Genomic DNA, 27,947 nt, shown 5'->3' on the forward strand with positions numbered 1-27,947 from the left:
AACCAAATCAGTGAGTGGTTCACCACCAACAGTAACCACTTTTTAAACGTCTGTCTGCCACCCTACTCCCCTTTCCTGAACCCTATAGAGGAGTTCTTCTCATCGTGGAGATGGAAGGTTTATGACAGACAACCATACACTAGAGAAAACCTCCTAAGGGCAATGGAGCTGGCGTGTGTTGACATCCCAGTGGAGAACTTCCAAGGATGGATCCGCCATTCCAGGGCGTTTTTCCCATGGTGCCTGGCAAGAGACAATATAGCCTGTGATGTGGATGAGGTGATGTGGCCTGATGCAGCTCAGCGACATGATGCCGCACAGTGATTGTGGTGTAAATACTGTAAAATGAATTAAAAAAAACTTCACACCCTGATCATGTTTTCAAGAGTACTGTTGTGTGCAATAGATTCTGCTTTTGCAGTGAGTTGTGTTACAGTAGTGTACAGAATTTACTATAGATTTATACCCTTCATTTGAAACTCACAAATCTAAATGCCCAATCCTCTGCAGAACTCTAAGAAGATCCAGAATTGTAAAGTTACTAAAAATATGCATTGCCAGTAAAGAAACAAAGAACCTTCTCACAAATAGAGCATTGTGTTTTCAATTGTTTTGCTGTAGTGTGTAATGATGTGTATAGTGTTTACATTTTTGAAAGCTTCGAGATGCTCTTTGGGTGTGAAAGTTTTAGTTTTGAAGGGAGAATGTGTGGTTGTGTTTATGTAGCTTTAGAAAAGGGTGTTGTGTTTAGACATTGGAGAACATGGACGAAACGTTTGTGAAATGTGTTTTAGCATTTGAGAAAAACTGTAATACCTTACCCATATATTACTAGTAATTTAATAACTTACCCATATATTACTGGTAATTTAATACCTTACCCAAAAATTACTGGTAATTTAATACCTTACCCATATATTACTGATAATTCAATAACTTACCCAAATACTACTGGTAATTTAATACCTTACCCATATATTACTAGTAATTTAATAACTTACCCAAATATCACTGATAATTTAATACCTTATTTATTACTGATAATTTAATAACTTACCCAAATATTACTGATAATTTAATAACTTACCTATATATTACTGGTAATTTAATACCGTACCCATATATTACTAGTAATTTAATAACTTACCCAAATATCACTGATAATTTAATAACTTACCCATATATTACTAGTAATTTAATACCTTACCCATATATTACTGATCATTTAATAACTTACCCAAATATCACTGGTAATTTAATAACTTACCCATATATTACTGATAATTTAATACCTTACCCAAATATCACTGGTAATTTAATACCTTACCCATATATTACTGGTAATTTAATACCTTACCCATATATTACTAGTAATTTAATAACTTACCCAAATATTACTAGTAATTTAAGACCTTACCCATATATTACTGATAATTTAATAACTTACCCAAATATTACTGGTAATTTAATACCTTACCCATATATTACTGGTAATTTAATACCGTACCCATATATTGCTAGTAATTTAATAACTTACCCAAATATCGCTGATAATTCAATAACTTACCCATGTATTACTGGTAATTTAATAACATACCCATATATTACTGATAATTTAATAACTTACCCAAATATCACTGGTAATTTAATACCTTACCCATATAATACTGATAATTTAATAACTTACCCAAATATTACTGGTAATTTAATACCTTACCCATATATTACTGGTAGTTTAATACTGTACCCATATATTACTGATAATTTAATAACTTACCCAAATATCACTGGTAATTTAATAACTTACCCATATATTACTGATAATTTAATAACTTACCCAAATATCACTGTTAATTTAATACCTTACCCATATACTGGTAATTTAATACCGTAACCATATATTACTAGTAATTTAATACCTTACCCATATATCACTGGTAGTTTAATACCTTACCCATATATCACTGGTAATTTAATACCTTACCCAAATATCACTGGTAGTTTAATACCTTACCCATATATCACTGGTAATTTAATACCTTACTCAAATATCACTGGTAATTTAATACCTTACCCATATATCACTGGTAATTTAATACCTTACCCATATATCACTCGTAATTTAATACCTTACCCATATATCACTGGTAATTTAATACCTTACCCATATATTACTGGCAATTTAATACCGTACCCATATATTACTAGTAATTTAATAACTTACCCAAATATCACTGGTAATTTAATAACTTACCCATATATCACTGATAATTTAATACCTTACCCATATATTACTGATAATTTAATACCTTACCCATATATTACTGATAATTTAATACCTTACCCATATATTACTGATAATTTAATACCTTACCCATATATTACTAGTAATTTAATACCTTACCCATATATTACTGATAATTTAATACCTTACCCATATATCACTGGTAATTTAACACCTTACCCATATATTATTGGTAATTTAATACCTTACCCATATATCACTGGTAATTTAATACCTTACCCATATATTACTGATAATTTAATACCTTACCCATATATTACTGATAATTTAACCTCTTGTTGCGCTGAACTTTTTTACTCCATCATGATTCACTGAAATCAGGGACATTTCCGGGGACAGGTCATCCAAAACGGGGTCTGTCCCTGGAAATCTGGGGCATCTGGTCACCCTACAGGGGGGTGGAGTGATATTACACTCTTGGGAAGAATATGTAATATTCTTAGAATCCTGTGCGTCTTATATGTGGACAAAGACACACATATATACGTAAATTCACGGTGTCCCTTATAGTCTGAAAATACGGTAGTATAATCATTATTTTTGACAAATTACTGCATATTTGTTGAAATCCTGCTTTTGTGTCTAGAACCGTCAGCGTGGCGCCCTCTTAGGGTTAAACGTCTTGTATTGAATATTGCTTTTGGTTCAAACGTTTTTGTGACGTAATTTGTAGAGACTGGCGACAGTAGCTGTGCCGCTGTGCGATATAAAACCAGCGCCGTCTTGTGCCTCTGTAGTGCCCTGTTGCACTTTGCAGACCCTCATCCAACTTTCTTCTGTTTAATTTGAAAAAGCAACTAACATAGCGACTTTTTACGTGTTATTGGTGAATTTACGTGAAAGCACCAGTGCTGAGGTGAGCCCTCCCTAATCCCTCAGCGCTGTCTCACAGGCACACAGGTGCTGCCTCGTCCTGAAACCAGAGAGGAGATCCACTCCGTTTCCACATTGCTGATGAATCATGATGCACAAAGCCAATCCCGCCTAGATAATAAAGCAGGAAATAAATATGCTATATAATATATAGTTAGACCGATCCTGTCCTCTAGGCAAGGCAGGTTTACCTGTAGCACATTTCAGTGACGAGATAATGCAAATGCTGAACATGAACACAACATGAGAAAACATCTAGCAGCAGGTCAGGTATCAGACGAGTTGGACTACAAACTAAAACATTAACATTTAAATAAACTCCTAAATAACAGGTTTTTATCCCTGATTTAAAGGAACTCAGAGTTTCTACTGATTTCCAGTTTTCTGGGAGTTTGTTCCAGATCAGTGGAGCATAGGAACTAAATGCTGCTTCTCCATGTCTGGTTCTGGTTCTGGTTCTGCAGAGCAGGCTGGAGCCAGAAGACCTGAGTGGTCTGGATGGTTGATGCCCTGATAACAAGTCTGTGATGGATTTAGGTGCTAATTCAGGGATTTATAGACTAACAGAAGGATTTTAAAGTCTGATGTCTTTGTGTGAGAGGACAGCGCTGGCTGCCATTGGCTGTTCAGACCAGGCAGACCCAATGCTGATTGGCTAATGGACAATAAATCACTGCATCTTTCAGAGCGTTTCAGCCCTGCCTGACCGACTGTGGAGACGAGGCGGAGCTGCAGGAGAGCGTCCAGCCGCTGAGTCTCAGTCTGTTGGTGGTTTGTGTCGCGCAGGTCTGACGTCAGGCGGCCAGCATGGCGGCAGCATCGTACGACCAGCTGCTGAGGCAGGTGGAGGTGTTGAAGATGGAGAACTCCAACCTGAGACAGGAGCTGCAGGACAACTCCAACCACCTGACCAAGCTGGAGACCGAGGCCTCCAACATGAAGGTGAGAACATGAGGAAGAGCTGCAGGCCAGGAAGCAGGCGGGGGAGCTGCCTCTGTCTGCAGCCCAGAATAGACCTGAGCTCGTTCCACCCAATCACGCGCTGTGTTGTCAGAAAGGGCTCTTTGTTCAGAGTGAGAGGTCTGGCTGTGTGTGGATCTTTGGTTGGTCTGAGGAAATCCGTCAGAGTGAGCAGTCTGCGTGTTGTGGTGTGTGTTGACCTCTGCTCGTTGCTGACTTCCTCTTCCTGTTAGGACGCTTCCTGGTGTTGTCCTGCTGGGGAACTTGTGATGTTTGTCCGTCCGGTTCTGCGTTCTCAGCCTGTTCCTCAGTGGGTGGTTCTGTCCGGGTCTCCGGCTCGTTGCTGGGCCGTCCTTCCCGTCTGCAGGCACACTGCCTTCCCTTTGCCCTTTCCCCTGTCTTGCATGCTGCTGGTGTGAGAGCTGTTAGCGTGTGTGAGAGCTGTTAGCGTGTGTGAGAGCTGTTAGCGTGTGTGAGAGCTGTTGGCGTGTGTGAGAGCTGTTAGCGTGTGTCATGTCGCTGTATAAACGCTGCAGGCTGATCGTGGTGAGTCCAGGTTCTAGCTGAGTTCTGGTTGAGCTCCTGAAAGTGACGTTCTTCTCTGTGGAAATCCCACCCATCCATGGAACGCTGCTCTTTGTCTCCAACAGGAAGTGCTGAAGCAGCTGCAGGGCACCATAGAAGAAGAGTCCGGGGAGGCGTCTGGCTCTCAGCTGGAGCTCATAGAGCGACTGAAGGGTGAGATGAAGGAGCGCTAACAAACGTAGAACATGTTCTTATTCAGACACCATCTTCACTGCGTTCTCCTGCAGAAATGAGCCTGGATCCAGCCGGCTTCAAGGCCCGCACCAGGCCTCCTCTGCCCCCCTCGTCGTCCTCCAGCTCTGCCTCCTCTTCCTGTGGAACTCCAGGAGCGTCCGGAGGCGCCGCGGCTCCTGGACCGTCCTCGGCTGCCTTTCCCAGGAGAGGACCTCTGTCTGCGGGCAGAGACGGCCACGACCGCTGCCTGGAGGAGCTGGAGAAGGAGAGGTACTGACTCCACCCGCCCCGTCGCACTTAGAACGGTTACCACAGTGCAAAATGGACAGTTTAATAAAAACTGAGAAATATCTGACAAAGCTGTGAAATGTCCACAAAAACCCTGAGTTTAAAATGTTTCTTGATCAGTAACGCTGCTCTAAAGCAGGGGAGTCAGACTCATTTCTATAATGGGGCCACTGTGGCGTCATGAAGTCATTAAAGGGCCAGTTGCTCCTTTCATAATATCATTCCAGTTCACATTGAAACATAAAAAATGCAAAGTAACATTAAAGTAGCACCTTACGCCCAGTTTATCTGTAAATAAAGTTGATATTGGAGTGAGTTACACTTTAAACTCATCATTCTGCATCACTTTTTCTCTTTTTAGCCGCATTATACAATTTAAAAGGATTTATGCCTCTACTTTATGACATGATGTGCCTTTTTTGGCTCTTGAGAGCCGGATAAATTGCCTTTAGGGCCCGCAGGCCTCGAGTTTGACACCTTTGCTCTAACGGCATGTTCTAAATCAGCGAACCTCTTCAGTGCAGCACACAGCAGTACTCAGAGGATTTCTTAGTTACTCTGGATTTTGAAGCTTAGATCAGAACCGCCCACCTGACTACAGTCTTGGACTCTCCTCTGATTGGCTGCTGCCTTTGCGCAGGTCTCTCCTATTGGCTGAGTTGGAGAAGGAGGAGAAGGAGAAGGACTGGTACTACGCTCAGTTGCAGAATCTCACCAAGAGGATAGACAGTCTGCCTCTCACCGAGAACGTAAGGAGAACTTTAGGCCTTTCCCTGTTTGCAGGCACAGAAGTGCATGCTGGGAGTTGTAATTGGTGATGAGTGGCTGTTTGTGTCAGTTCACTCTGCAGACGGACATGAGTCGCCGTCAGCTGGAGTTTGAGGCTCGGCAGATCCGATCGGCGATGGAGGAGCAGCTGGGTTCCTGTCAGGAGATGGAGAGGAGAGCACAGGTAGGCAGAGCACATCTGGACCTCACCTGCGTGTCAAAGTGAGGCTCACGCTTACGTGATCGGGGTGCATGTTACGTGTGTGAGACCTGTGCAGCCTGTGCTTACACACCGAATGGCAGTGAGGCGAGCGGCGTATACAGAGTCTGGAGTTATCCCTACGTAGAGGCCCGTTCAGGAGCAAAGCCATGCGACGGAGCGTTTCCAGCCATGCGATGGACGCGCTTCTAGCCATGCGACGGACGCGCTTCTAGTCATGCGACGGACGCGTTTCTAGCCATGCGACGGAGCGCTTCTAGCCATGCGACGGAGCGCTTCTAGCCATGCAACAGATCGCTTCTAGTCATGCGACGGACGCGCTTCTAGCCATGCGACGGACGCGCTTCTAGTCATGCGACGGACGCGCTTCTAGCCATGCGACGGACGCGCTTCTAGCCATGCGACGGACGCGCTTCTAGCCATGCGACAGACGCGCTTCTAGCCATGCGACTGATGCGTTTCTAGCCATGCGACGGAGCGCTTCTATCAATGCGACGGAGCCTTTCTAGCCATGCGACGGAGCGCTTCTATCCATGTGACGGAGCGTTTCTAGCCATGCGACGGACGCGCTTCTAGTCATGCGACGGAGCGTTTCTAGCCATGCGACGGAGCGTTTCTAGCCATGCGACTGATGCGTTTCTAGCCATGCGACGGAGCGTTTCTAGCCATGCGGAAGACGCGCTTCTATCCATGCGACGGACGCGCTTCTAGCCATGCGACGGAGCGCTTCTATCAATGCGACGGAGCCTTTCTAGCCATGCGACAGAGCGCTTCTATCCATGTGACGGAGCGTTTCTAGCCATGCGACGGACGCGCTTCTAGTCATGCGACGGAGCGTTTCTAGCCATGCGACGGAGCGTTTCTAGCCATGCGACGGAGCGTTTCTAGCCATGCGACAGACGCGCTTCTAGTCATGCGACGGAGCGTTTCTAGCCATGCGACGGAGCGTTTCTAGCCATGCGACTGATGCGTTTCTAGCCATGCGACGGAGCGTTTCTAGCCATGCGGAAGACGCGCTTCTAGCCATGCGACAGACGCGCTTCTAGCCATGCGACGGACGCGTTTCTAGCCATGCGACGGAGCGTTTCTAGCCATGCGACGGAGCGTTTCTATCCATGTGACGGAGCGTTTCTAGCCATGCGACGGACGCGCTTCTAGTCATGCGACGGAGCGTTTCTACCCATGCGACGGAGCGTTTCTAGCCATGCGACGGAGCGTTTCTAGCCATGCGACTGATGCGTTTCTAGCCATGCGACGGAGCGTTTCTAGCCATGCGGAAGACGCGCTTCTAGCCATGCGACGGACGCGCTTCTATCAATGCGACGGAGCCTTTCTAGCCATGCGACGGAGCGCTTCTATCCATGTGACGGAGCGTTTCTAGCCATGCGACGGAGCGCTTCTATCCATGTGACGGAGCGTTTCTAGCCATGCGACGGACGCGCTTCTAGTCATGCGACGGAGCGTTTCTAGCCATGCGACGGAGCGTTTCTAGCCATGCGACTGATGCGTTTCTAGCCATGCGACGGAGCGTTTCTAGCCATGCGGAAGACGCGCTTCTATCCATGCGACGGACGCGCTTCTAGCCATGCGACGGAGCGCTTCTATCAATGCGACGGAGCCTTTCTAGCCATGCGACGGAGCGCTTCTATCCATGTGACGGAGCGTTTCTAGCCATGCGACGGAGCGTTTCTAGCCATGTGTTGTGGGAGTTTTGGGTGGAATATTAAACAATAGTAACTGAGTTCCCATCTTTACTAAATGACGAGACGGTGGTATAACGTTCCTGCACTTTTATTGAGAAACAGAGCAGATTCACATAGTTGGAAAGTAATCACACCCCACGGTTCCGCTGCAGTCTCTGTCTGCCCTGTCTCTGCCTGTCTCACTTTCCGGCTTCCCCTAATACTGCACCGTGGCCTTCCCATGAGACAAAACAAAGACAGTCTATCGTAAACAATCAGTATCCCTCAGCAGCTGCAGCATTTGGCCTTGCAATCAGAAAACAGTGGATCTTATACACAGACATCAGGTCTCCAGGCCTCCTCTGTCCGAGTGGTGTGAGGCCATAGTGACTTCAGAATAATAATTCTTATAACATTCCTCTCTTTTTTTTTTTTTTTTTTTTTTTTTTGATGATGGCGTCGTCAGCATCAAGTCAAAACAAGATGATCCATCACTTGAAAATGTGAACAAAGCACAGAGGAACCATTTCTGTAAACTCGTAAAGTGGGACCCAAAGGGTTCTCGTGTTGGAACCGGGTAGTGCTGGAACTTTTAATACAGATCAACATGAATGCTTCATAGAGCTTTAACACACAAGATCAAAGATTTAGCTTTTGTCCACAATTTAGGATTCATCTAATTAGGTAAGGCCTGTTTTAGGTACCTATGCGCACATTATTTTAAAATTACATTAGACTATGGTAAGCTAAACCTGTTCAGTAACCAAGGTCGAATTCGTCTACTCTGACCCACCCTGAATACCCTCCTACTCCTTTCTCCACTCACCCCTACGATGGACAATAATCCACCACTCCAAACTTACAACACCAGGAGCAAAGGCAGGAGAGGTTCAGTGCGGGCAGGGGAACCCCAGAAAAAGCTACCCCTAGGGGGCAGTAAAAACTGGCAAGGCCCCCCTCCCAGGGAGATCTGCTCTCTGCCAATCTGAGCCTGAAAACCCTGTATTGAATCTAAGTGTTAACATTACCAGCTAATATTAAAGGATCTTTAGAGCCAATCCGATCCTGGTTCTTCCTATATCAAATCAAAAGGGTGCATAAACCATAGATCCTTGTGTGTCTGAAGCAAACAGTTTCCATTTTTACCATAAAACCATATTGATCAACATGATGTAATATTAAAGTGTAGATCTCATAACACAAAAAAATCAAACATGTGAGTCAGTGGAACAGAGCAGTTAAACAAACAGCAACAGAATATGAGAAGAGTTCTAAACGTCAAGAACGCAAAGTTAAGAAAGCCTTCAGGCCATTCAGGCACAAGGCAGAAAATAATCTAATCGCGCTTAGGGTCTCTTCAGGCAACTCCTCCCGTTGAAGAATAAGGAATCAGAGTTCTCTGGCTTCTTCATTCCCAGTCCTCTTCTTGGTTCCTCCTCGCAGGCTGGACGATTGAGCTGGATGGTAATAAGCGTTCAGTTCTGGATGGGCACTGAGCATTTTATTTTGCATTTCTCTCTAATAAAACACTTTGTGAAGATGGTCTGCAGACACGAGTCCTTGTTTCCACTGGAGAACAGAAACAAGGTGTAATTAGTGTTCTTATCAAAACCCCTTTCATGTGTCATTTATTCAAACATCCTCCAAGCACTTTCACATTCAAGATATTTCTGTGCACAATTATTTAGCTTTCAGAATTCTGCAATTTAATTATTAATTAAAATAGTAATCTTTAAGTTCAAATGTATATGCAGTAAATTCATAATAATTCTTAACAGAATGCTTTTAATGTGTGTCTTAACTGTTGTTGTCTGACAGTTGAAGTTCTCTGCAACATAATTTCATCAACATATTCGTTTCATGTCATTTCCCAATTATTTTGAAAACCCAACTGAGAAAAAGAAAGCCTTTCCATGTGAAAGCTTTTCCCTCTCTCTCTACTTTTTTTAAGAAGAAAGTGAGGTGCTGTTCTGCACAGAAAACAAAATATTTATACCATGCTGTTACTGTTCAAGGATGCCAAGGTTCTACAACACAAAACAAAGCAGAGAGCAGGAGAGAACAGGAGTTTTTTGAAAATGTTCTAACATTGTTGAACAACCAAAGCTACTTAAGCAAATCAGAATTAGTTCCCAAATTAATCCTAAAATACAGTAAACCTTACATTGTGTACATTGTGATTATTTATTTATTTATTTATCTTCTTAAACTGAGGATTAAGGACTTTGATTAAGAAGTTCTTGGGTGAACGCGTCTCTGCGTTCCTATTTGTCTAGGCCTTGGTAAACTGGTCTATGTTCTGAGTGCCTGGTCAGGAAAGGTTAAGGTTCTCTGAAGCTTTCTGTTTTCAGCAACCCTGAAAACCCAGAACCCTTTACAGTCAGTGTTAGGTGTCAGGTAACCTGTGGGACCACCTTGTCGTCCCTCTGGTTCCACCAGCTGTGTCAAGTCCACAGCAGCTCGTCCCTGGGTGCCATGCCCCAGGGGTCTCCACACCCCCCTGTGTGGAACGTCTCTCATTGTAAGGATCTCACCTTATGTCCCGTTCAAAACAGGAGTTCCAATGTGGGGTGTCTTTGCTGCTTTAATGTTCCTCAGAAAAAACCTTCATTCATTGATATCACCTTCAAGCTGTTACCCTTTTATCATCACAGCCCCCCAACCATCCTGACCAGATCCAAAATGTCCCCATAATCTAATCTAATTAAAATAATCTTACTTATTTTCTGCATGTAAGACGATAACCATTAAATTATCCCGATCTAAAAGCCCTCAGGTTAACGGGTTAACTGGTTAAAAAGACTTTTGAGTTATTTGTGTTCTAGTTGAAAGATATTAAATCTCCATAAATATTGTAACCATTGTACCCTGATGCTTTAATCCTAAATTTACCCATGTTAGTTAGTAGGATGTGTCATTATGCTAATTTTATTGCAAAATTTCCCATTTTAGCCAGTAACCTTTTCTTTGCGTTTTATTGATGCCTGCCAGAGTAGCAGAAATCAGCTTACTCTAAGATGTTCATTAAATGAAATGCTATTTAAAAGTTTAGATTACTCTACTTATATAGTGAAAACTAATTAATTCATTTATTTATTTAACTGTTGATATAATACCCACTTAATTTATTAAGTTGCTCCATGATTCCATCAAGGTGCTTCTTTAAAAGTTTTCACCTTTACATAATCTTAATGTGTTTCGTAATGTGTGTTTTGTTTTAATTGTGTACAACAAAATCTGAAGTGAAATGCATGAAGTCGTGTCTGCAGAACTCATCTGTGTTTGTTGTCGAAGGTTGTCCGATGCCTCAGTCATAGTCCTTCATTGTCCATTTTCAGTCCAATGTCTGATATCAGCAGCCAAACATTCTCCTTCTCATCAAGAGTCCATCCTCCAGTCCTCACGCCTGCAAACAGAATGAATTCTGCCAGCATTTTTTGCCAAAGAAAACGCTCCATAGGTTGAAAAGAAATTACAGCAAAACAGTCACAAACATTTTAACTACAGTGTTCCCTCTAACATGACAAACATAAAAGAAACAAAAGGATAAAAAAAAATAAATCAAACTATGTCTCTGACAAAATAAAACTCAAAACTGGATCAGGCTGAAGTCAATGACATCACCTTTAGTCCTTGTCCCAAGGATCAGCCCCCATGGCACTGCGGCACCGTTTCTGCATTCTCTCGCATCTGAGAACGTCTAAAATGAGACTAAATCTCTATGTTAGCACAATCCTATCATATTGACCAGGTTTCTTTGCAAAGAAAAAGAAGCAGAAAGATAGAGCTGTTAATAGCAGAAAGCAACAAACATTTTTAAGACACCACCTTTCCTGCTGGAAGATCTGGCATAACTTGGTTAAAACTAAGTATAATTTAGTGTCCAAATCTGATTATAACTCCTTACCGCACTGCTATCACTATCTTTTCAGAGTCTTCTGTTGGCAGAAAAGGTGACGTCTCCTTTAATCTGAAAGCAATAACTCAGAGAAAAACAAGAGTGTTAATAGCATGCAGTTAAAACCCTGGTCCCCTTAGTGTCCCTTTAACGTGATGTTTTCCCTTTTTTTCTCTGATCCTGGGAAGGTTTCTATTCTTCCCCTTTCCTTTGAAACTCTGTTCAAAACACCTCCAAAAGAAAGAAAACAAAAAAATGAAAGAAATGAACCAAAAAAACTTAAAACAAAATTGTTTTCCAAGGAGCACAATTATGTCTTTTCCAATATGACATAGGTTTTTGACTTATTACAAACCTTTTTGATATCCTTCTGGTCCTTTGACCATGTGTATTTGCTGTTAGTAATACTTTTATTCATATATACCTTTTCAATCTAAATTGGTCTAGTGTGAAACTTTAAAACAATGATTTTTTCCCTTTTAGTTTTTTGAACTTCTAGTGTTTCTCTGTAAATGATAAGAGTTTTCCCCGTAAGCACATTGAGAAGGCTACCCAAAACAAACCAAGATTAGAATTAGAATTTAACCCTTCAGAAGCTGGCTTTATTTTATTTTTTCCCCTCTGACATAGTTTTCGTGCTCCCAGGCCAGAACACACAGACCCAGCCTCGCCATAAACATTCAGATGTTTAAATCATGGTCAGATTTGTTTATCATATCTATTGTCCTTCTCAGGTTATACTGTCCCTCTGAGGTTCACCTCAGTTCAGCATAACTAATAACATCAGATGATTTTGTAACTGTTGACACGTGTAACGTGGCCTTCTGATATTTTGACGCTTTTCAAATTTTCTCATTAGTTGCATTCAAATCCCAAGTAAAAAGAAATAAAATAAATGAATAGAAAACCCTTAGAAAAGCAACCATATTTAGTTCCATACAGTTTGTTCAAAGCACAGTTTTCCCTCATCTATTTAAATCAAAAATCATGTATTTCTAAACTTCTTTCAACTGGACTGGTTTGTGATGAATCATTATTATTACAAGTAATGAGATCTCAGTAATTTTAAATTACTTTAGGGCTAAAAAACAAGTGATAGGATCTCAGCCTAAATTTGTAAAACAGTAAACTTAACAAGCTTATGTAAAGCTTATTTCCAATTTCTAACAAAGCTGAAATATTTCCGTTCAAGCCATGTTAATCTCTCCGTGTATCAATTTAATTTGGTCCTGATATTTAATGTTAAAATGTCTCTTGTTTCTCTTGTTGTGTCTCTGTTCTGTCTTCTGTAACCCCAGTCGGTCGAGGCAGATGACCGTTCATACTGAGCCCGGTTCTGCCGGAGGTTTTTTTTCCCGTTAATGGGTGGTTTTTCTTCCCACTGTCGCTTCATGCTTGCTCAGTATGAGGGATTGCAGCAAAGCCATGTACAATGCAGATGACTCTTCCTGTGGCTCTACGGTTCCCCAGGAGTGAATGCTGCTTGTCGGGACTTTGATGCAATCAACTGGTTTCCTTATATAGGACATTTTTGACCAATCTGTATAATCTGACCCAATCTGTATAATATGATTGAACTTGACTTTGTAAAGTGCCTTGAGATGACATGTTTCATGATTTGGCGCTATATAAATAAAATTGAATTGAATTGAATTGAATTGAAAAAACAAACTTTGTTATTTAAATCTCTCTTTTACTGTACCTCTATTGTTAACATAGTCCATGCTTAAAATGTCATTTGAATTACGGAGCTGCAGTTCTCCCAAAACAAATGAACATTCTGAAACCATGAACATTACTTTTACCCCGAATTAATTCACACAGACGAACGTTTAGTTACATAGATACATACATACGTACGGTTACATACAAACGATGACATTCAGACAGACAAACACGTGCAGGCCTGCTTTTTCACCATCTTAAATAGTTCTATGTTTTTCATAATTTTTAAACGTTGTTAGGATATCAACAAGGTCAAGTGGAACGAGCTGTTTATCCCAGAACTGCATGGCACACTTAGATGGCACTGACCCAAAAGATTGGCACATATCTATCAGATACCACCCTGGAGGTGATGCAGCTTCCCATGTCACAGTTTGGATGTGTACCGCCCTTGTATGGGTGTGTCCCATACAAGGGCGATCCCTTTATAATGTTTGCGTGATGAGCACTCGAGGCCTCCTGCCGATCAGGGGCCCATCAGCGCTGGTGTGACTGTAACTATTTCTCTGTCTTTACTTAGATAAAATATAACTAAAAGCATACTTGTCTGTTTTATGCGTCCTACATTCAAGGTAAAAAGTAAGTGGGAGTCGCCTGACTGGGTAAAACGAACTGGGTCCACCGAGGGTGCTTCACCGTAGTCACGGCACGGTGAAACAGTAACAACGTCAACGCCGAAAGATGTTTTCAACTTGTTAAGTTCCCGCTTAGTTTAAAAGGTGGAGAGCGTGCGCTGGTTACGACCCCCCGATGCTTCATCCCCACGCGGTTTTACGCTTCAGTCCCGCAAGGATACAACTCTGTGTCTCGCAGACACTTGGACGCTTACCCATTTTTGAAAGTTATACGTCGTTATCAGCAGTTTAGACCAATTTTATCCACAACGGAAGTGCCTAATCGGTCCCCACGTAAACGCTTCCCCGGTGCAACGCCTTTTTAGTTTCGTTTCCGTTTCCTTGTTTTTATCGCTTTTCTTTTTTCTCTTAATTTTATTTTTATTATTTAGTAGCAGTACTGCAATAAAATAAAATAATAGTAATAATAATAATCCCTATGTGAGAAATCTGCATGTTCAATCAAATCATTTCAAATCATTTATGCATGTCATGCTTCTGGGCCCCTACTTTTTCAGCATGAAATCGAACGTCTCACCCTGGGGCAAGGCTGGACCCTGAAAAACTCTGCCTTTGACCCATTACACTGACTCTTCTGCTTCCAGACTTTTTTTTTTGTTTGTTTTTATTTATTTTATCCTTTTTTTTGTGTTTTTTATTATTTTTTACTCGTCCTTAGCACGATCGACCAACTAAATGAAAGGCCTCACATCTGATGGTCGGCTTTTTGGTATAATGGTCGGGGTCCCCACTTATCAAAGCTGCAAACGTCTTCGCAACAGTCAAGGACTTAAGCATCCCTGCCGCTTTCATCCACAACAGAAGTGGACAGCCTCTTGCACAAACCCAAGACAAGAGGACTTTAATGGACCAGCTGCAAACTGCTCAGCCGGTCACCTGTTCTCCAGGTGAAAATCACTCTGCCACTCCTCCCCCCTTGTGGGAAAGTCCGTATTTCAGCTGAAAACGTATTCTAATTAAATTTTGAATTTTAGTTTAATGTTTAAACCTTAGTCACCGTTCGGTATTGCGAACCCTGTTTTATTTGCCTTAAGGATTAAATATAATTCATTATTTCTACCGGCTTTTACTTTTACTACCTTTTAGGTTTACAGTTTTTAATTTTAAAATTTCTTGAGGTATACTTTAAAATGGGGTTTAAAATTTAAAAGCTTGCAAGCATTTTTTGACCAATTGCGTTTGTTTTTAAAAGAGCTGGAAAATAATCCCCTTACCGTCTCATGAAAGAAAGGTTCGGATCTTTGCGCCGACGCCCAGAGACGCTCCGAGACCAGGAGCTCCTCCACATTTCTTGAAAATCCATTCGGGGTACCAGAGGCCGGATACCCTCTCCGGGCCGGCCAAAACAGCTCCTGTCCTCGGACTCCCCGGCTCGTCGGTCGGAGATCCTGTTCGTGACGCCAAATTGTTGTGGGAGTTTTGGGTGGAATATTAAACAATAGTAACTGAGTTCCCATCTTTACTAAATGACGAGACGGTGGTATAACGTTCCAGCACTTTTATTGAGAAACAGAGCAGATTCACATAGTTGGAAAGTAATCACACCCCACGGTTCCGCTGCAGTCTCTGTCTGCCCTGTCTCCCTGTGTCGCTTTTCGGGCTTCCCCTAATACTGCACCGTGGCCTTCCCATGAGACAAAACAAAGACAGTCTATCGTAAACAATCAGTATCCCTCAGCAGCTGCAGCATTTGGCCTTGCAATCAGAAAACAGTGGATCTTATACACAGACATCAGGTCTCCAGGCCTCCTCTGTCCGAGTGGTGTGAGGCCATAGTGACTTCAGAATAATAATTCTTATAACACCATGCGACGGAGCGTTTCTAGCCATGCGACAGACGCGCTTCTAGTCATGCGACGGAGCGTTTCTAGCCATGCGACGGAGCGTTTCTAGCCATGCGACGGAGCGTTTCTAGCCATGCGACGGAGCGTTTCTAGCCATGCGACTGATGCGTTTCTAGCCATGCGACGGAGCGTTTCTAGCCATGCGGAAGACGCGCTTCTAGCCATGCGACGGACGCGCTTCTAGCCATGCGACAGACGCGCTTCTAGCCATGCGACGGACGCGCTTCTAGTCATGCGACGGAGCGTTTCTAGCCATGCGACGGAGCGTTTCTATCCATGTGACGGAGCGTTTCTAGCCATGCGACGGACGCGCTTCTAGTCATGCGACGGAGCGTTTCTAGCCATGCGACGGAGCGTTTCTAGCCATGCGACTGATGCGTTTCTAGCCATGCGACGGAGCGTTTCTAGGCATGCGGAAGACGCGCTTCTAGCCATGCGACGGACGCGCTTCTAGCCATGCGACGGACATGTTTCTAGCCATGCGACGGACGCGTTTCTAGCCATGCGACTGATGCGTTTCTAGCCATGCGACGGACGCGCTTCTAGCCATGCGACAGAGCGCTTCTAGCCATGCGACAGAGCGCTTCTAGCCATGCGGAAGACGCGCTTCTAGCCATGCGACGGACACGCTTCTATCCATGCGACAGACGCGCTTCTATCCATGCGACAGAGCGCTTCTAGCCATGCGGAAGACGCGCTTCTAGCCATGCGACGGACGCGCTTCTAGCCATGCGATGGACGCGTTTCTAGCCTCCGACCTTGCGTGCCGTGCGTAAGATGGCGGCTCTTAGATCACAGCTAACTCACTAGCCTAGCGTGAAGGCGAGTTTGACCGAAGGGCGGTAAACCAGTTGTAAGAGAGAGCCAATTGGAGCGGCCTGTTAATCATCAACCAAACCAGCACAGTCAAAATCACTTATAAAGGACACGCTGGAAATATTCAGCACAGTTAAACTCCCTTTGGAGGACTTAAGCATTAAAACTATTATAATAGGTTCTGCCCAGGCTCAAAATACCACCTTATGGGTGGAAAGAGAGAAAAAGGGAAATCCTTTAGGTGATGCTGCTCCAGCGAGGAGCTGCTGCGCTGCTCAGCGTCCGTCGATCTCAGCCGGAGTCTGCCGTGGGTTTAGTTCACTGAGGGGCAGAAAACACAGATTCTCTGGGCGCTCTCTGACGATCAGTTTGGCTAAAACCAAACGAGCGGATGTTGTCGGTTCCTGGGAGATGATGGATCTTCCAGTTAGGGTTAAAAATGATTGAAATACAGTTTAAAGTCACGTCCTCCCTGATTGAAGCTCCGACCAGCCAAGGATTGAATCATGGACCGCTGCGACACGCTGGAATCAGCTGAATGTCTTCTCGACACCATGGTCTGGTGCCATTTATATCTGATCTCCATGGTGACGAGATGAGGTCTCCATCAGGGCCGTCCCGACTGTGTTGCATGCTGGGAGTTTGTCATAACAGCAGAGAATCAGCACGTCTTTGTGCTCTTGTGTGTGTTTTCAGGCTCGTGTTTCCCGCATTCAGCAGATTGAGAAAGACATCCTGAGGCTTGGAGCCCGGCTGCAGGTAAGCTCACCTGTCGGTCAGTCACTCACCTGTGCAGCTGAGTCCTGTTACCTGATCGGCATGTGTGTCTGCAGGTGGAGGGTGCTCAGAGTGCGGCGGACAGCAGTGGACTGGCTGCAGCTCAGGTGAGCTGTCCTGCCCTCTGATAGGTTGACTGCCGTCTGCCTCTGTTAAATCCAGGTTTTGTCTTCCAGAGTTCCAGCAGCCGATTGGACCAGGACTCTGCCAATGAGACGAGCTACTCTGTGCCTCGACGAATCACCAGCCACCTTGGAACGAAGGTGGGTGTGGCTCTGAGCGGCAGGTGGTGTGCAGGTGGAGCCGTGTGAGCCTCTGCTCTGTGTCGCCCCCTGCAGGTGGAGATGGTGTACAGCCTGCTGTCCATGCTGGGGACCCACGATAAGGACGACATGTCGCGCACGCTGCTCGCCATGTCCAGCTCCCAGGACTCCTGCATCGCCATGCGTCAGTCCGGCTGCCTGCCGCTGCTCATCCAGCTGCTGCACGGCAACGACAAGGACTCCCTGCTGCTGGGTAAGCTCGCCGTCCCCCCCCCCTCGCCTTACGCGGCCGTGGCCGCTTGTGTTCACGCGTGTGGTGGTGCAGGTAACTCCCGTGGCAGCAAGGACGCCAGGGCGAGGGCGTCGGCGGCGCTGCACAACATCGTGCACAGTCAGCCCGACGACAAGCGGGGCCGCAGGGAGATCCGGGTGCTGCACCTGCTGGAGCAGGTGCGCCTTTACTGCGAGGCCTGCTGGACCTGGCAGGAGAAGCACGAGAGGGGCGCCGACCAGGAGGACAACCCCAGTAAGTGGTCGGCCCGCTCAGACGCAGCCCGCCGGCCCGTTGCCCGGTTCTGATGCCGTGTGTCGTTGCAGTGCCGTCTCCTGTGGAGCACCAGATCTGTCCCGCCGTCTGCGTCCTCATGAAGCTGTCCTTCGACGAGGAGCACCGCCACGCCATGAACGAGCTGGGTGAGTTCTGTCTGACCAGTTCTGTCTGACCGGTTCTGTCTGACCGGTTCTGTATGACCGGGTCTGTCTGACCGGGTCTCTGCAGGCTTCTGGCTCGGTTCCTTAGCGGGTTCCTTAGCGGGTTCCTGGCTAGGGAACCAATGATTGGTTGTCGATTAACGGTTCCACTGAAGCTGGTTCAGACTGTTGTAGTGGCGCCGCCGTCCAGCAGGGGGCGCTGCTGGTCGCCCTAAAGTGGAGCCACACCGCAGCAGAACCATGCGGTCCAAATGGAGTCCAGTGGGATTAATTTCCACTGAGGATCCAAAATGCTCCTTATGTGGTTCTGTTATTAAATATAAACTAAGCAGCTCCATTCAGCCGAACCAGAACCAGAACCCTGTGATGCACTCAGCAGGCCCGGCGTCAACATGGTACCTGGTTCTGACCGACTGGTTTTGGTTCTGACCGGGTTCTGTCGGGGTTCTGTCCTGCAGGAGGGCTGCAGGCGGTGGCGGAGCTGCTGCAGGTGGACTGTGAGATGTTCGGGCTGAGCAGCGACCATTACAGCGTCACGCTGCGGAGATACGCCGGCATGGCGCTCACCAACCTCACCTTTGGAGACGTGGCCAATAAGGTGAGGGCAGGTTTCCCCAGGTGGACGCGCAGGTAGAGGAGGAGCGCCTCAGGTAGAGGAGGAGCGCCTCAGGTAAAGGTGCGCTTGTGTTCCCTGCAGGCCACGCTCTGCTCCATGAAGGGCTGCATGAGAGCCATGGTCGCCCAGCTGAAGTCTGAGAGCGAAGACCTGCAGCAGGTACGTTCAGCCCCCCCCTCCCCCCGCCGGCAGCGTCCAGCAGGTGTGCTCCAGGTGACCGGGGCTTCTGTCGTGTGCAGGTGATAGCGAGCGTCCTGAGGAACCTGTCGTGGCGTGCCGACGTCAACAGCAAGAAGACGCTGCGTGAGGTCGGCAGCGTGCGAGCGCTGATGGGCTGCGCCCTGGAAGTACAGAAGGTGAGCAGTCACATGATGCCGGCCCTCACTGAGCGCGCTCACCTGGCGTGCTCACCTGGGCGTGCTCACCTGGCGTGCTCCTTTCGTTTCAGGAGTCCACGCTGAAGTCGGTGCTGAGCGCGCTGTGGAACCTGTCGGCCCACTGCACGGAGAACAAGGCGGACATCTGCGCGGTGGACGGCGCCCTGGCCTTCCTGGTGGGCACGCTGACGCACCGCAGCCACACCAACACGCTCGCCATCATCGAGAGCGGCGGCGGGATCCTCCGCAACGTCTCCAGCCTCATCGCCACCAACGAGGCGCACAGGTAAGCGCGGCGGGGTCAGCGGCGGGGCGGCGGCGGGGCGGCGGCGGCGGTGCAGGTGTGTAACCCTGTGTCCTGTCCTGCAGGCAGGTGCTGCGTGAACATGGCTGCCTGCCCACGCTGCTGCAGCACCTGAAGTCCCACAGCCTGACCATCGTGTCCAACGCCTGCGGGACGCTGTGGAACCTGTCCGCCCGGGACGCCAGGGACCAGGAGACGCTGTGGGAGCTGGGCGCCGTGGGCATGCTGCGCAACCTCATACACTCCCGCCACAAGATGATCGCCATGGGCAGCGCCGCCGCCCTGCGCAACCTGATGGCCAACCGGCCGGCGCGCTACAAGGACGCCAGCGTGGTGTCGCCGGGCGCCGGCGCGCCGTCGCTCCACGCCCGCAAGCAGAAGGCGCTGCTGGAGGAGCTGGACGTGCAGCAGCTGTCGGAGACCTTCGACAACATCGACAACCTCAGCCCCAAGGCCGCCAACAGGAAGGGGCGGAGCTGCAACGCCGCCGGGGCCGCCGGGGGCAACGCCGCCCGCTCCTACGCCAACACGCCCGTGCTGTCCAGCCCCAAGAGCGCCGACGGCGGCAAGAGGAGCGGCGAGGACGCGGCGTACGCGCGGGCGGCGTTCCCGGCCAGCGTGCGCGCCTCCAGCGACAGCCTCAACAGCGTGACCAGCACCGACGGCTACGGCAACCGCGGCAAGACCAAACCCTCGTCGGACCCCTTCTACTCGTCCGACGAGAGCGCCGCCAACAAGTGCTGCGTCTACAGGAAGTACCCCGCCGACCTGGCGCACAAGATCCGCAGCGCCAACCACATGGCCGACGACGACGGCGGCGAGCTGGACACGCCCATCAACTACAGCCTCAAGTACTCCGACGAGCAGCTCAACTCCGGCAGGCAGAGTCCGAGCCACGACGCCGACCACGACCAGGACGTGCGGCTGCGGAGGAGCAACGGCGGCGAGGCGGGGCAGAGCGGCGGCCGCGCCGCGTCGGGACAGCCGCCACGCTACGGCGTCTCCGCGGCGTCCGGCTACGGCGGCGGCGGCTCTGCGCCCGAGCAGCCCATCGACTACAGCCTCAAGTACGGCGGCGACGCACGCAAGCCGCTCTTCAAGCAGGAAGAGACCGCCATCACTCCTCTGGCTCCTCCCACTTCCAGCTCTGCCAACAAGCCCCGCCCCCTGCCGCCGGCCGCCTCGCGCACCGTAACCAAGAGCAACCAGGAGTCGACGCAGACCTACTGCGTGGAGGACACGCCCATCTGCTTCTCCAGGGGCAGCTCGCTGTCCTCGCTGTCATCGGAGGAGGACGAGGACGCCGACGTCGTCGCCAGGAAGAGCAAAGGCGGCGGCGGCGGCGGCAACGACTACCCGACACTTCCTGTCAGCGAGAAAGACGCCCGCGAGCGGCGGCGGCAGCAGAAAGAGGCGGAGAGCCAAACGTCGGCCGCGCCGGCCACACGCGGACGAAGAGGACACCATCACCACCACGGCCATCACCACCACCACCACGTGACATCATCATCGGGCGCCAGGACACCCAAGAGCCCCCCGGAGCCGCCGTACGCCCAGGAGACGCCGCTGATGTTCAGCCGCTGCACGTCGGTCAGCTCGCTGGACAGCTTCTCCACCTCCTCCATCGCCAGCTCGGTGCGCTCCAGCGAGCCGTGCAGCGGCATGCCCAGCGGCGTGGTCAGCCCCAGCGACCTGCCCGACAGCCCGGGCCAGACCATGCCGCCCAGCCGCGCCAAGACGCCGCCGCCGCCGCTGCCCGCCGCCCCCGCCGCCAAGCAGGAGGAGGCCGCCAAGAAGGAGGAGAGCGGCGTGGACGTCCTGCTGCACTTCGCCACAGAGAGCACGCCGCACGGCTTCTCCCGCGCCTCCAGTCTGAGCGCGCTCAGTCTGGACGAGCCGTACATCGCCGGCGAGCTGCAGAAGGAGGAGGAGGCGAGGAGCCAGGAGCCCCAGGAGGAGGAGCCCCTCAAGCCCATCCTGGACGAGTCGGACGACGACAACGAGATCCTGGTGGCGTGCATCAACATGGCCATGCCCAAGTCCTCCCAGAAACCAAAGAAGCCGGCACCGCCGGCGCCGCCGCCACGCAAGCCCAGCCAGCTTCCTGTGTACAAGCTCCTCCCCCCTCAGACCCGCCCCTCGCCGCCGCAGAGGAAGGACGTGGCGGCGCCGCCTGAGGAGGTGCCCAGAGTTTACTGTGTGGAGGGAACGCCGCTCAACTTCTCCACCGCCACCTCGCTCAGTGACCTCACCATCGACTCGCCGCCCAACGAGGAGGCGGCCCCGCCCCCCTCCGCTCCACCGACGCGTCCCGGCGTCCCGGAGGGCGAGAATGGCGACGACATCCTGGCCGAGTGCATCAACGCCGCCATGCCTAAAGCCAAGCCCAGGAAGCCAATCAGAGCCGTGGAAACCGGCGAGCACTTTCAGGCCCCGCCCCTTCCTCCCGCGGCGTCCCCGCCGACGCCGCCGCCTCTCTGCCAGCCGCAGCTGAAGAAGAAGCCCACCTCCCCCGTGAAGCCCATGCCTCAGCGGGCGCCGTATGGCGTCGCCACGGCGACGGCCGCCAAAGCCAAACCGGGATTCGCCTTCGACTCGCCGCGCCACTACACGCCCATCGAGGGAACGCCGTGCTGCTTCTCGCGCAACGACTCGCTGAGCTCCCTGGACTTTGACGAGGACGAGGCCGCCGACAAGGACGGCGAGGAGAGGAGGAGCAAGGAGGAGGACAACAGGAAGCGGAAACAGCAGACGGCCGCCGTCTTCCCCCGCACCAAAGGTTCGGCCAATCAGATGGCCCCGGACGAGAAGCAGAAGTTCGCCATCGAAGACACGCCCGTCTGCTTCTCCAGAAACCCGTCGCTGAGCTCGCTGAGCGACATCGACCAGGAGAACAACAACAAGGAGTTCGCTCCGCCGCCGCCGCCGCAGGAGGAGGAGGAAGAGGAGGAAGAGGAGGAGGAGGAGGCCACTAGAGACGAAGCAGCAGCCCTTCCTCCTGCTGAGGTGAGTCCCGGTTCCCGACCAGCACAGGTAACCGCCAGGTTACCTGTGCTGCATTGAAACCGTTTTTAGTAAATATTAAAGCCATTTTTAATTAAAATTAAGGTTGTTTTAATAAATATTAAAGCCGTTTTTAATTAAAATTAAGGTTGTTTTAATAAATATTAAAGCCGTTTTTAATAAATATTAAAGCCATTTTTAGTAAATATTGAAGCCATTTTAATGAATATTAAAGCTGGTTTTAATAAATATTAAAGCCATTTTAATGAATATTACAGCTGTTTTAATAATAATTAAAGCTGTTTTTAATAAATATTAAAGCCGTTTTTAATAAATATTAAAGCCGTTTTTAATAAATATTAAAGCTGTTTTTAAGAAATATTAAAGCCATTTTTCATAAATACTAAGGACGTTTTAATAATAATTAACACTGCTTTTAATAAATATTAAAGCCATTTTAATAAATATTAAAGCCATTTTAATAAATATTAAAGCCGTTTTTAATAAATATTAAAGCCGTTTTTAATAAATATTAAAGCCATTTTAATGAATATTAAAGCTGGTTTTAATAAATATTAAAGCCATTTTAATGAATATTACAGCTGTTTTAATAATAATTAAAGCTGTTTTTAATAAATATTAAAGCCGTTTTTAATAAATATTAAAGCCGTTTTTAATAAATATTAAAGCTGTTTTTAAGAAATATTAAAGCCATTTTTCATAAATACTAAGGACGTTTTAATAATAATTAACACTGCTTTTAATAAATATTAAAGCCATTTTAATAAATATTAAAGCCATTTTAATAAATATTAAAGCCGTTTTTAATAAATATTAAAGCCGTTTTTAATAAATATTAAAGCCATTTTAATGAATATTAAAGCCGTTTTTCATAAATACTAAGGACGTTTTAATAATAATTAACACTGTTTTTAATAAATATTAAAGCCGTTTTTAATAAATATTAAAGCCATTTTAATGAATTTTAAAGCCGTTTTTCATAAATACTAAGGACGTTTTAATAATAATTAACGCTGTTTTTAATAAATATTAAAGCCGTTTTTAATAAATATTAAAGCTGTTTTTAATAAATACTAAAGTCGTTTTTCATAAATACTATAGCCATTTTAATAAATATTAAAGCCGTTTTTAATAAATATTAAAGCTGTTTTTAATAAATATTAAAGCCATTTAAATAAATATTAAAGCTGTTTTTAATAAATATTAAAGCCGTTTTTAATAAATATTAAAGCTGTTTTTAAGAAATATTAAAGCCGTTTTTCATAAATACTAAGGACGTTTTAATAATAATTAACGCTGCTTTTAATAAATATTAAAGCCGTTTTTAGTAAATATTAAAGCCATTTTAATAAATATTAAAGCCATTTTAATGAATATTAAAGCTGTTTTTAATAAATATTAAAGCTGTTTTTAATAAATACTAAAGTCGTTTTTCATAAATACTAAAGACATTTTAATTATAATTAAAGCTGTTTTCAATAAATATTAAAGCCGTTTTTAATAAATATTAAAGCCATTTTAATAAATATTAAAACCGTTTTTAATAAATATTAAAGCCATTTTAATGAATATTAAAGCTGTTTTTAATAAATACTAAAGCCGTTTTTAGTAAATATTAAAGCCATTTTAATAATAATTAAAGCCATTTTTAATAAATATTAAAGCCATTTTAATGAATATTAAAGCTGTTTTTAATAAATATTAAAGCTGTTTTTAATAAATACTAAAGTCGTTTTTCATAAATACTAAAGACGTTTTAATTATAATTAAAGCTGTTTTTAATAAATATTAAAGCTGTTTTTAATAAATATTAAAGCCATTTAAATAAATATTAAAGCTGTTTTTAATAAATATTAAAGCCGTTTTAATGAATATTAAAGCTGTTTTTAAGAAATATTAAAGCCGTTTTTCATAAATACTAAGGACGTTTTAATAATAATTAACGCTGCTTTTAATAAATATTAAAGCCGTTTTTAGTAAATATTAAAGCCATTTTAATAAATATTAAAGCCATTTTAATGAATATTAAAGCTGTTTTTAATAAATATTAAAGCTGTTTTTAATAAATACTAAAGTCGTTTTTCATAAATACTAAAGACGTTTTAATTATAATTAAAGCTGTTTTCAATAAATATTAAAGCCGTTTTTAATAAATATTAAAGCCATTTTAATAAATATTAAAACCGTTTTTAATAAATATTAAAGCCATTTTAATGAATATTAAAGCTGTTTTTAATAAATACTAAAGCCGTTTTTAGTAAATATTAAAGCCATTTTAATAATAATTAAAGCCATTTTTAATAAATATTAAAGCCATTTTAATGAATATTAAAGCTGTTTTTAATAAATATTAAAGCTGTTTTTAATAAATACTAAAGTCGTTTTTCATAAATACTAAAGACGTTTTAATTATAATTAAAGCTGTTTTTAATAAATATTAAAGCTGTTTTTAATAAATATTAAAGCCATTTAAATAAATATTAAAGCTGTTTTTAATAAATATTAAAGCCGTTTTTAATAAATATTAAAGCTGTTTTTAAGAAATATGAAAGCCGTTTTTCATAAATACTAAGGACGTTTTAATAATAATTAACGCTGCTTTTAATAAATATTAAAGCCGTTTTTAATAAATATTAAAGCTGTTTTTAATAAATATTAAAGCAATTTTAATAATAATTAAAGCCATTTTTAATAAATATTAAAGCCATTTTAATGAATATTAAAGCTGTTTTTAATAAATATTAAAGCTGTTTTTAATAAATATTAAAGTCGTTTTTCATAAATACTAAGGACGTTTTAATAATAATTAACGCTGTTTTTAATAAATATTAAAGCCGTTTTTAATAAATATTAAAGCCGTTTTTAATAAATATTAAAGCCATTTTAATGAATATTAAATCTGTTTTTAATAAATATTAAAGCTGTTTTTAATAAATATTAAAGCTGTTTTTAATAAATATTAAAGCCATTTTAATAAATATTAAAACTGTTTTTAATAAATATTAAAACTGTTTTTAATAAATATTAAAGCCGTTTTTAATAAATATTAAAGCCATTTAAATAAATATTAAAGCTGTTTTTAATAAATATTAAAGCCGTTTTTAATAAATATTAAAGCTGTTTTTCATAAATACTAAGGACGTTTTAATAATAATTAACGCTGCTTTTAATAAATATTAAAGCCATTTTAATAAATATTAAAGCCATTTTAATAAATATTAAATCCATTTTAATGAATATTAAAGCTGTTTTTAATAAATACTAAAGCCGTTTTTAGTAAATATTAAAGCCATTTTAATAATAATTAAAGCTGCTTTTAATAAATATTAAAGCCGTTTTTAATAAATATTAAAGCCATTTTAATAAATATTAAAGCCATTTTAATAAATATTAAAGCCGTTTTCAATAAATATTAAAGCCATTTAAATAAATATTAAAGCTGTTTTTAATAAATATTAAAGCCGTTTTTAATAAATATTAAAGCTGTTTTTAATAAATACTAAAGCCGTTTTTAGTAAATATTAAAGCCATTTTAATAATAATTAAAGCCATTTTTAATAAATATTAAAGCCATTTTAATGAATATTAAAGCTGTTTTTAATAAATATTAAAGCTGTTTTTAATAAATACTAAAGTCGTTTTTCATAAATACTAAAGACGTTTTAATTATAATTAAAGCTGTTTTCAATAAATATTAAAGCCGTTTTTAATAAATATTAAAGCCATTTTAATAAATATTAAAGCCGTTTTTAATAAATATTAAAGCCATTTTAATAAATATTAAAGCTGTTTTTAATAAATACTAAGGACGTTTTAATAAATATTAAAGCTGTTTTTAATAAATATTAAAGCCGTTTTTCATAAATACTAAGGACGTTTTAATAATAATTAACGCTGTTTTTAATAAATATTAAAGCCGTTTTTAATAAATATTAAAGCCGTTTTTAATAAATATTAAAGACATTTTAATGAATATTAAATCTGTTTTTAATAAATATTAAAGCTGTTTTTAATAAATATTAAAGCCATTTTAATAATAATTAAAGCCATTTTTAATAAATATTAAAGCCATTTTAATGAATATTAAAGCTGTTTTTAATAAATATTAAAGCTGTTTTTAATAAATACTAAAGTCGTTTTTCATAAATACTAAAGACGTTTTAATTATAATTAAAGCTGTTTTCAATAAATATTAAAGCCGTTTTTAATAAATATTAAAGCCATTTTAATAAATATTAAAGCCGTTTTTAATAAATATTAAAGCCATTTTAATAAATATTAAAGCTGTTTTTAATAAATACTAAGGACGTTTTAATAAATATTAAAGCTGTTTTTAATAAATATTAAAGCCGTTTTTAATAAATATTAAAGCCGTTTTTAATAAATATCAAAGCCATTTTAATGAATATTAAATCTGTTTTTAATAAATATTAAAGCTGTTTTTAATAAATATTAAAGCCATTTTAATAAATATTAAAACTGTTTTTAATAAATATTAAAACTGTTTTTAATAAATATTAAAGCCGTTTTTAATAAATATTAAAGCCATTTAAATAAATATTAAAGCTGTTTTTAATAAATATTAAAGCCGTTTTTAATAAATATTAAAGCTGTTTTTAAGAAATATTAAAGCCGTTTTTCATAAATACTAAGGACGTTTTAGTAATAATTAACGCTGCTTTTAATAAATATTAAAGCCATTTTAATAAATATTAAAGCTGTTTTTAATAAATACTAAAGCCGTTTTTCATAAATACTAAAGACGTTTTAATTATAATTAAAGCTGTTTTTAATAAATATTAAAGCCGTTTTTAATAAATATTAAAGCCATTTTAATAAATATTAAAGCCGTTTTTAATAAATATTAAAGCTGTTTTTAATAAATATTAAAGCCATTTAAATAAATATTAAAGCTGTTTTTAATAAATATTAAAGCCGTTTTTAATAAATATTAAAGCTGTTTTTAAGAAATATTAAAGCCGTTTTTCATAAATACTAAGAACGTTTTAATAATAATTAACGCTGCTTTTAATAAATATTAAAGCCGTTTTTAGTAAATATTAAAGCCATTTTAATAAATATTAAAGCCATTTTAATGAATA

General features: G+C 43.0%; 1 protein-coding gene across 2 annotated transcripts in view; it reads left to right on the forward strand.

Moving 5' to 3' along the window:
- Positions 1–27,947, forward strand: part of apc (APC regulator of WNT signaling pathway) — a 45,232-nt gene that overhangs the window by 10,521 nt on the left and 6,764 nt on the right. For both annotated transcript variants that reach the window (XM_036139848.1, XM_036139847.1), the window contains exons 2-17: positions 3,965–4,120; positions 4,789–4,876; positions 4,951–5,167; positions 5,826–5,934; positions 6,024–6,137; positions 17,470–17,532; positions 17,607–17,657; positions 17,727–17,813; positions 17,889–18,066; positions 18,139–18,339; positions 18,411–18,506; positions 18,983–19,122; positions 19,222–19,299; positions 19,380–19,496; positions 19,589–19,803; positions 19,887–22,827. In XM_036139848.1, coding sequence (XP_035995741.1) covers positions 3,986–4,120; positions 4,789–4,876; positions 4,951–5,167; positions 5,826–5,934; positions 6,024–6,137; positions 17,470–17,532; positions 17,607–17,657; positions 17,727–17,813; positions 17,889–18,066; positions 18,139–18,339; positions 18,411–18,506; positions 18,983–19,122; positions 19,222–19,299; positions 19,380–19,496; positions 19,589–19,803; positions 19,887–22,827 — 4,830 coding nt within the window. In that variant the 5' untranslated portion in view covers positions 3,965–3,985. The remainder of the gene's footprint in view (positions 1–3,964; positions 4,121–4,788; positions 4,877–4,950; positions 5,168–5,825; positions 5,935–6,023; positions 6,138–17,469; positions 17,533–17,606; positions 17,658–17,726; positions 17,814–17,888; positions 18,067–18,138; positions 18,340–18,410; positions 18,507–18,982; positions 19,123–19,221; positions 19,300–19,379; positions 19,497–19,588; positions 19,804–19,886; positions 22,828–27,947) is intronic.

This window comes from Fundulus heteroclitus, chromosome 8, assembly GCF_011125445.2.
Source record: "Fundulus heteroclitus isolate FHET01 chromosome 8, MU-UCD_Fhet_4.1, whole genome shotgun sequence".
NCBI classification, from domain to species: Eukaryota; Metazoa; Chordata; class Actinopteri; order Cyprinodontiformes; family Fundulidae; genus Fundulus; species Fundulus heteroclitus.